This window comes from Cannabis sativa, unplaced genomic scaffold (assembly GCF_029168945.1).
Source record: "Cannabis sativa cultivar Pink pepper isolate KNU-18-1 unplaced genomic scaffold, ASM2916894v1 Contig1, whole genome shotgun sequence".
NCBI classification, from domain to species: domain Eukaryota; kingdom Viridiplantae; phylum Streptophyta; class Magnoliopsida; order Rosales; family Cannabaceae; genus Cannabis; species Cannabis sativa.
The window spans coordinates 431,407-441,242 of NW_026870037.1; the positions used below are offsets into that span (position 1 = coordinate 431,407).

The window sequence follows — 9,836 nt, forward strand, 5'->3', positions numbered from 1 at the left end:
TTCACCTTAATGACCACAATTTTCTCCTGTGGAAACAGCATCAAAGAACCACCACCAGCTGAGTTCTTGACTGAAGAAGATCGTGTTCATAACAAAAGTCAAATAGATCTTCATCGATTGGGAGGTGCAAGATCAACTTTTAGTCTCGTGGTTGTTGTGCCTGTCAATACTATTACTTTGGAATCTACATTCAGCACTGGTGGTAGACACGTGAGTTCACATCGATCGAGGCTTCATCCTTCTACATTAAAAGTATTAGTATGTACACAATATTGGTTGATGATTGACAAAAAATTCTTAACTTTTTTACTTTTTTATTATGGGGTAGAATATTTTTCAAAAATACTGTATAAGTTTTATACTGTGTACTGTGTTAAGTTTTTACGGTTGTGTCGTGGTTATGTTTTTGTTGTTTTATAAAAAAAATATATATTTTTGTAAAAAATTTCGTGTGACAGTAAAATTGTAAACTTTTGTTCAAAATCCAGTATTTTTGTAAACACTCCTTAGTATTATTGGTGATCTCTTTTTTGTATAATCATTTTTTGATCGTTTTGAAAATGGTTGTGTATATTAAGATCAACATTTCAATAAGATTTTTTTTTTTTTAAAAAAAGAAAAAGAAAAATGTTTAGTGCTTAATTAACTTAATAATATGTATTTCACTAAATTATTTTAAGATTTTGAATTCTCACTAGTAGTCATGATATAATTCTTAGAGTAAATATCATTTTGGATCCTGTATTTTGTAAAAGTTACTAATTGGACACTCTGTTTTGTTAAATGACAAAATATATTCTATATTTTCTAAAAGGGATAATTGCGGCAAAAGTCCTCAAAAACTTAGAGTTAATGCAGATTAGTCACCAACCTCAAAAATTGGCGGTAATAGTCGCCAAGGTCTCCATTCTTGAAAGTCCGTTACTACCTATTTTAACTAGTCCGTTAGTTGTGTCAAATTTGCCACGTATTGAAGTTTCACCTTATAATTTTGATTAAAAATTATTAAAAAAATCCCATATTTTTCTTTTATTAAAAACTAATTTAAAACAAATAAAAAATAAACTAAAATAAATAATAATAATTAAAAAAAGATACACAAAACCATTGCCATTGATTTATGTATTTTTTCCAATTTGATTCGTCTTCTTCCTTAAATGGACACAAGCAAACCTTCTGCCCAGAATGTGCTACCATCTTCGGCCATCCCTCGCTCAAACTAAGTCCATAATCAAGATCACCACCCTTCAAAATCCCAAACCCTAAAGTCTCTTCTCTCTATGTGAATCCTCTCTCTCACACGATTCTTCGCCCAACTTTAAAGGAGCATCTCTTTTCGTCGTCGTCGTCTTCTTCTTCAACCTCATTCCCTCTATTCTTCTTTACAAATTTGGGTTAACAAGTCGAAGAACTTCTGCAAATCTGGAAAACGGAAAGAGGTAGACACAGAGAGGATGGCTTGAGAAAGAGAAAGAACGAGAGAGGGAGGCGAGGCTTTAGGGAGTTCCGTTGGTCTGGGATCTTTGTAGGGATGTTGGTTTCGAAGATCCATGGCTGGAGATGACTCCACTGGCTGGGCAAAGGTTAGGATCGGTCATAATAGTAATTGAATTTCGAATTAATCAAAATCACTTCATAACCCTCTTCCTTTAAAGCCTTACAAGCTTGCCCAATCACAATCGGTCCTTGAAGTCCGTTGCCACATAATCGCTCCTCACCAAGTTAACTCTTTGAGTCTTGTTCTCCAGTTGAGCAAATTGAGTAGTCGGACCCTATGGACGAAGCTTCAAAGCAATAATAGAAGAAGATGCATTTCTTGGTCCTAGGAGCTTACTGAGCCAAACAACAATCGAAAGGTGTTGGCTTTAGTGGAATAGAGGGTAGAGGAGAAAAATAATATATTTAACTAACAATATATATATATATGAGTTGAAATTTTAATTTGAATTTGGAATTTGTCAAGAATGGTATTTGGAATTTTATTGTTATTATTTTTTGGGTTTTCTTTTGGTTATTATTTTCTGAGTTTTCTTTTGCTCTGGTCACCACAGGCCAAAGTGGAGGCCATGGATGACCTATCTCGGTCCTGAGATCTTGTGGTGGTGTCCTGAGATCTTGTGGGGGTACTCGGGTGGAGCTCTCATTATTGAGTGAAAGAAGACGAACAAGAAAAAAAATAGAAAAGAAAAAAAATAATATAAAATAAAATAAAATTTAGATTTTAAATTATATTTTTTAATTTCCTTATTTTATTTTAATTTTTTAATTAAAATTATTATTTGGACCAATAAAAAATTGACACGTGGCATTTGATTTAGGTTTAACGACCAGTTAAGTTAGGGACCAACAGACTTACAAAAAATGTGACCTTAGGGACTATTACCGTCAATTTTTGAGGTTGGTAACTAATCTGCATCAACTCTAAGTTTTTGGGAAATTTTGCTGCAATTATCCCTTTCTAAAATGGTATAAATAGAATCCTGAACCGATTTTTTATTTAAAAAATTAATAATAATTCGATCTAGAAGTGTTATGACAAAACTAGTTATATTTTCTGTATCTGTTTATATTAAAAATTGTCTTTATGTTAGTTATATTAAAATAAAAATTGTTAAAAATTGAGTTCAATGTCCTATTTTTACAGTTTTAGAAAATACATAGTCTATTTTATCATTTAATAAAATTGAGGGTCCAATCAATAACTTTTATAAAACATAAGGTCCAAAATAGTATTTACCTTATTTTTTACTAATTATTTCATAAATTAACTATTTTTGATTATTAATGTAAATAATATAAAGTGAGATCGTTTAAGTAAAATATATTTATTTGATAGAATATTTAATGTGATATTTGGTGTGAATTATTGGAACTGTTCCATTAAAAAGTAAAAAAAAAAATTATACTAAATTAGTGTAAATTCTACACTTAATTAATATGATAATTGGAGATCGTCTAAATAATACCATTTTGATTATTAAAGTAGGGTGGTTTCCTTCAAGAAAGGAGTGAAATTAATATTTTATTCTTTGTTCCTTACAAAAAAAATATATTCTATCCTAAGTTACACTGCCACATCATGAGTACAAATTGTGATTTGAAGGATTGAACAGAAGGAGTAAATGTATTCTATAACCATATAAAATTGTAGAGGACATATAGTCAAAGATCATATTAATAAATGCACTTAAATGATATATTGATATGTATACATTCCATTTATAATAATTTATGAAATATTACAAATAATATGTTCACACACACACGTCCTTTGACTAATGATGTCAATTTGTCTTCCCTTTTTTCATCGTTTTCTGTCTGTAGTAATCCCTCTTTCTTTCTTCATATTTTTTTTTTCTCAACTCAACATATTTAACATATTATTTTTTCCCCATATGGTATGGTTATTCATGATGTTGTGAATAAACAATGGAGTGATGCTGTAATGGAGACAGATTGTCTAAATATTGTTAATTAGGGGTGTTCACAAAGTATCCGATCCAATCTAATCCGCACGATTCAATCCAATCCAATCCAATCCGCAAAATGCGGATATCCGCATTTGTGCGGATTGGATTGGATTGAAAAATCTAAAATCCGCACTTGTGCGGATTGGATGTTGTTTGACCTCAAAAAATAACCAATCCAATCCACACTAAATTATATATATATTTTTTAGAAAATATAATATATAATATATATTAATTAAAAAAAGACACAAACTTTTAATTTATTAATTTTCTTAGTAATATATTGAGTTGGTGTATTTTATTTATTTTGTAATAAAAAATACAAAAATAAATAATTCTTATTCACATAGACACATACACATAAAGTTTAAACATATATATACTAGCTTATTTATTTTAGTAATAGATACATATATATTTTAGTGTAAATCTAAAGATAAGTATATATATAATGATATATATGTATATTGGTTTAATTTGTATATAAATATAGATGGAAATAGATTATTATTGGAGATTAAGAAACAATAGTTTTTTTTTTTAATTTTTTTTTATGAAATATTAAATAATTTATTATGAAAAAAATAACCGATCCAAAATAACGATCCAATCCGCACTATTGCGGATTGGATTGGATTGGATTTAAACTCTTATGCGGATCGGATTGGATCCAAAATATGAAATCCGCACTTAGTGCGGATTGGATGTTGTTTGACCAAAAAAGTGCGGATTGGATCGGATGAACACCCCTTTAATGATATTAGTTCTAACAAACCTATTGTTATTTATAATTGTAAGGCATTGTTAGTAGAATTGCCCTTAATTTTAATTTTTTTTTGTAAAACGATCCGCGAATAAAGTTGTGCATACTTTAGCACGTAACTCTATTCACATGGTTTGATTGTACATTCAGTATGGCTTCTTTGTCTGCTGAAATTTCATTCTTAGTTTTGGATGACTTACTAAGTGTTTTCTTTTTTTCAAAAAAAAAAAAAAACATATTATTTTTTCACCTACAAAAACATATATTATTTTCTCAATATATATAAAATGCTAAAAGGATGATTAAGTACCAAATACCAATCACTATCGAAGATAACTGATGACATATCTATTAGAGAATTGTTAAAAGGTATTATTAGTACCTAGTACTTTATTTTTGTGTTATACTACTATTAGTGCAATTAAGTAACAGATCTTTTGAAACTTAGGAAAAAAACTTTTAAAGAATAACCAATCGTATGACGTTACCTATAAAAGGTACTGGACACCACCACTGGTGTCTAATAGCAATACTCTATTTATTATTGATGCTAATTAAGGGTAGTCATCCGATCCAATCCAACATTTTTTTTCCTCATCCGATCTAATCTAATTTTAATTAGATTTGGAAAATCATTATCCGATCCAATCCAATTAGAACTCAAAATCCAATCCAATTGCTAATAGATGGATGAGTTTTTTAGTTGAATATTTAATTACATAACGAAATTTTAATATTAACTTAAAAATATAAAAAAAAAAATACGTAAAAACTAAGGCCGTTTGGTAACACTTTGTTTTTTAATTTTTTATTCCCAAAATAAAAATAAAATATGAAAATATTACTAGTGATATATAATTAAATTGATTTTGATATTGTCCACCCCAATAGTAACCAAAACTAGCTGATAGAGGAAAATATTATCTTCTATCTTGTGGAAGAGAAAAAAAATATGAAAATATTACTGGTGATTTAATTAACCTATTAGCAATAACATTTTCTCCCGAAAAACGATATATATGCGAGAAAATTCGCCCAAGTCGAAATTGCTGATTCACGTATGAGAAGGATTTCAACCTCACATCCAGAAATTCATGGAGCCAAAAAAATATAAGCCGTTGTTATTATTATTATTATTTTCTTTTATTTCATTTCAGATGAATATAATAATAATATATTGTAATAGGTATATACAATAACGGAAACACAAAAATAAAAGGGTTTTGGCAAAGGATGTTGAATTAAATGCATTAATAAAGGTCTGACACAAAAAAAAATGCATTAATAAAGGTACATGAACAATTTGGAAACTTAATTAATTCAAACGACTTATTTGATTTTTTTTGGTAATAAAATCTGTAAAAATCTTAATATAATGATACTCATCCGATAAATGCGCTATTCTTACCCGAAATTTAATTTTAGGAATTTTTTTTTCTTTTTTTCGACCCAACAAATAATATATTGTTTAATATTTGAATTTATTCAGTTATTTTTTTTTCCCAACCTTTACGCCTTAAACCAGCTCAAAACTTCATTAGTCTCCCTATCGTCTCTCTGTCTTCTCTTTCCGCAAGAAAAAATGCAAATTGTACTGAGTATGGAGTTCAACTCTGGAGAAGAGAAAAACCACATATGCAACTACTGTGGCAAAAGATTCAGCTCCGGCAAGGCTTTGGGAGGACACAAGAGATTTCATATCCAACAAGAACGTCAAGCTGCCGCCGAGGCCGTGGCCAAAGCTTGTACCGATCAAGACAGTGGTGGTAATAACAACAACAACAATGGAAGTAGTAGGTTCTATTGTCCTGTGTGTCCCAAGCACTTTCCCTCATTGAAATCTGTATCTGGTCATATGAGAACTCATGGTGATAGGGTTTGGCGAGGGATTAACCCACCAGCACCAGCTGATAATAATCTTCATAACAAACCCACTACAACAACAACAACTGTTGATTTGCTGCAAAGTTTACCATCGAATTGGTCCAACATTGGCGGTAAGAGAGGTAGGAAATTTAACCCAGATACTACTAGTCCTAGTATTGCTGCAGCCATTCAACTAATCAAACTTTCTCAATCGAAAGATAGAGTTTTTACGAAACAAAATGGTGCTGGGTATGAGGTAATAAAAGCAAATTCTTCTTCTAGTACTGATTATTATAATTCTGATCATCATCATTATCATCAAGAAAAATACCCTAGGGTTAGGGTTATTAATGATGATGATGAAGATGATGATTTTATTAGTTTGAAAAGAAAGGTTATGATGATTAAGAAGAATAATGGAAGCGTTAATAGTAGTAGTAACAGTACCGAAACTACTACCGATCATAAAGATGATGAGAAAAACGTTTCTAATAAGAAGCTGAAGATTAGATTTGGTACTTCTTCGAATTCTACTAAATGTTACAAATGTAACAGTTGTGATAAATCTTTTACTACATTTCAAGCCTTGGGAGGACATAGCTCAACTCATAATAAAGATAATAATCACAAGAAGAATTGTACTACAAAGAAGATGGATTCCAAATTATTAAGGCCCAATAAGTACTTTTATGGTGATCAAGGTAGTGGTCATGGTGATGTGCTTCAGATTATGATGGGGTCTTCAATATCATCATCTTCTCAATTGATAGCAATGGATCATGGTGGAAATTGTAGTAGTACAGCTGCTGAACGACGTCGTACGCTTGATATAGATCTCAATGAATTGCCTGTTATGAGCGTAACTGATGTCTAAGAAAAATGGTTAGATTTGTTCTAATTTCTCTTTTATGTTAATTTAGAATTTTTTTTTTCTGTTCAGTTAGATATTTTGTTTATTATTGGGTGTAAAAAAAAGTTTATTTTTAAGAACAATCTAGATCAGTTAGCTATCATTTTGCAATTTGTTTCTCTAAAAGTTCTTTTATGACTTTTCTATGTTATAGTTAGCTATTATCGTGTAGCTGATATAGGCTTGCAATTTTAAAATGTGTTTCGTGAATTAGCGTACAACCCGAAACAACCTTGTAATTGTGAGCAATAAACAACTGTTATTCTTTCTACACACCTCTTATTTGATTGTTCGGAAGAAAAACTCAGTTGAAGAAACATATAAAACATTTTATTTGAAAGAAATTGAATGTCCTTCTCTTCAATTATTTCTCTATGTGAATTTTATAAAATTAATATGATTGTGGAAAGAGTTCTACATGGGATTATTACAAGTGTATATATGAAATGTTAACATAGAGACTTACACATTTGGGTATCCATTTTTGTGTGCATTATAACTTGGATCCTAAGTAAATGGTTGTCTTACCTGAAATTTAAGAGCGGTCCTAAGTTATTATGCTAATTAATTATATTTAGGCCCTTAAGGCTTCTCCAAGAAAGGGGCATATATGTAAAATGCCAACTTTTTTTGTTCCCAAGCTTTGGCCACGGCCTCGGCGGCGTATATGTCATAGACGGTAGATATTTTTTTAATTAATATTTATATATTATTTGATTTATTAATGAAATTAAAAATTTAATTTTGAAAAATTCTAAGTGCACATTTCTAAAAATAATGTAATGATGTATTCTTATTTGTTGCACTTAACAAATACATTTAGTACTGCATATTATAATTATTTAAGATATCTTGTAAAATAATTTTGAGCAATTCAAAAAAAATTAACACGTATTCGTACCTGTTTCGGTATTCAAGAGACTTTTTAGTTTAATTTTTTTTATGGTCGTATACATTATAATTTTTTAAGACATTTTGCAAAATTTCAAAAAATATATACACCGTAATTAAAATTCAAATTGTCAGTTGTACGCATGACTCTTTTATTTATAAGGGTGCATTGCGGTGATTTTAATTAATTAATATGGAATATTTTTTATTTTATTAAAAAATAATATAATAATAGAGATTAGAGAGTTTTTTTAGTGTAATTTTTAGTGTTGTTGTTAGAATGATAATAATTTTAACACTAAATTAATGATAATGTGACAAGCTAAATTTAGTGTGCTTAAAATGCTCGTAAACATTCTCTAGTAATTAATATTGTTGGTGTAGTAGTATAAAAGTGTCATTATTTAATTATGTATTATTTTAAATTTTATTATAATTAATTCAATAATTTTTAGTGAATTTTTAAAGTATATAGCATTACTCATTTTTAACAGAATGTAAAATTAGATAATTACCTTATTAACATAATATATTCTTTGACGTTACACTACTAGCACTGAGCTAAATTACTTGGAAATTTATATATATATATATCTTTATATAGAAAAAGTGTCTATTTAACGTTATTTGTTGGTTTAACGATTTTTTTTAACGATTTTTTTTTATTTAGCCTTACACGAGTAACTTAACAAACTGTTAACGTTAAACGTTAACAAATAAACTTAATAACTAAACCCAAAAAATTAAACAATCTTTTTTTTTTTAAAATTAAAAAAAAAAATCATCTTAGCCACATATCTATATTCCTAATTTTTGATATTTTTTTGTTATTGTTTTTTTGTTATACATTTCAATTTCAAAATGTTAATCATGTAAGATTTCAAATTTCAAAAAAATTTAAAAATAAACCTAATAATTAAACCCAAAAAATTAAACAATCTTTTTTTAAATTAAAAAAAGGTTAATTTCACAAATGCACAAAAACAACAAAAAAAATAACAAAAATACGGTTTCACGGAATTTTAAACATTTTTACGATTTTTTTGATTTTGTTTACATAAAATACGGTCTTTTATGTTGAAATTTTGTTCATTTGTTGTTAATTTTTTGTTATATGTATGTTATTTTTTGTTGTTTTTTCGTTATTATTTTGATGTTATTTTCATGTTACTTTTATGTTGTTTTTTTATTGATTTTATGTTGTTTTCTTGTTACTTTTTGGAAAATCGCAAAAATGTAAAAAAAATATTCTTTGAACGTAAAAATGTAAATATTTTACAAAAAATAGTGGCTTATGTAATTATTCCTTAAAAAAAATTATCTTAGTCACATATCTCTGTAACAAACTGTATATCCCCAATTTTTGATATTTTTTTGTTATTATTTTTTTTTTTAAATTTACACGATTTTTTTGATGAATTATTCTTACACGATTAGGCTTTAGGCTTACAACTTATACATTTCAATTTCAAAATGTTAATCTTTTAAGATTTCAAATTTCAAAAAATTTAAAAATAAACCCAATAATTAAACCCAAAAAATTAAACAATCTTTTTTTTAAAATTAAAAAAAAAAAAAATCATCTTAGCCACATATCTGTCTAACATAACAAACTGTATATCCCCAATTTTTGATATTTTTTTTGTTATTTTTTTTTAAATTTTGTATTATTTATATAATATAAAAACCATACAGCTAACCATTATATTTTTTTTCATTAAAATTTAAAAATAAACCCAATAATTAAACCAAAAAATATCTATCTCTTCTTTACTATCGACTAAATCATAGCATACATAACTTATGGTTTATCAGACACTGTTTCACATCTCATTCCATTGGCAGTGAACAATTCTCCATTGAGTGTGGCAGTGAACAATTCTCCATTGAGTGTGTGTGATATATATCAGGTATATATCTCCTCTATTTATTAGAA

General features: G+C 28.1%; 1 protein-coding gene across 1 annotated transcript; it reads left to right on the top strand.

Annotated features, from left to right (window-relative positions):
• Window positions 1–5,833: 5,833 nt before the first annotated feature.
• On the top strand, window positions 5,834–6,973 carry LOC115719844 (uncharacterized). The gene has a single exon (XM_061107451.1). The coding sequence runs from the start codon at window positions 5,834–5,836 to the stop codon at window positions 6,971–6,973; it is 1,140 nt and encodes a 379-aa protein (XP_060963434.1).
• Window positions 6,974–9,836: the final 2,863 nt, after the last annotated feature.

What these genes read in the sequence shown, in the direction of transcription:
- LOC115719844 (XM_061107451.1), top strand. Translation starts at nt 5,834, where the DNA reads ATGGAGTTCAACTCTGGAGAAGAGAAAAACCACATATGCAACTACTGT.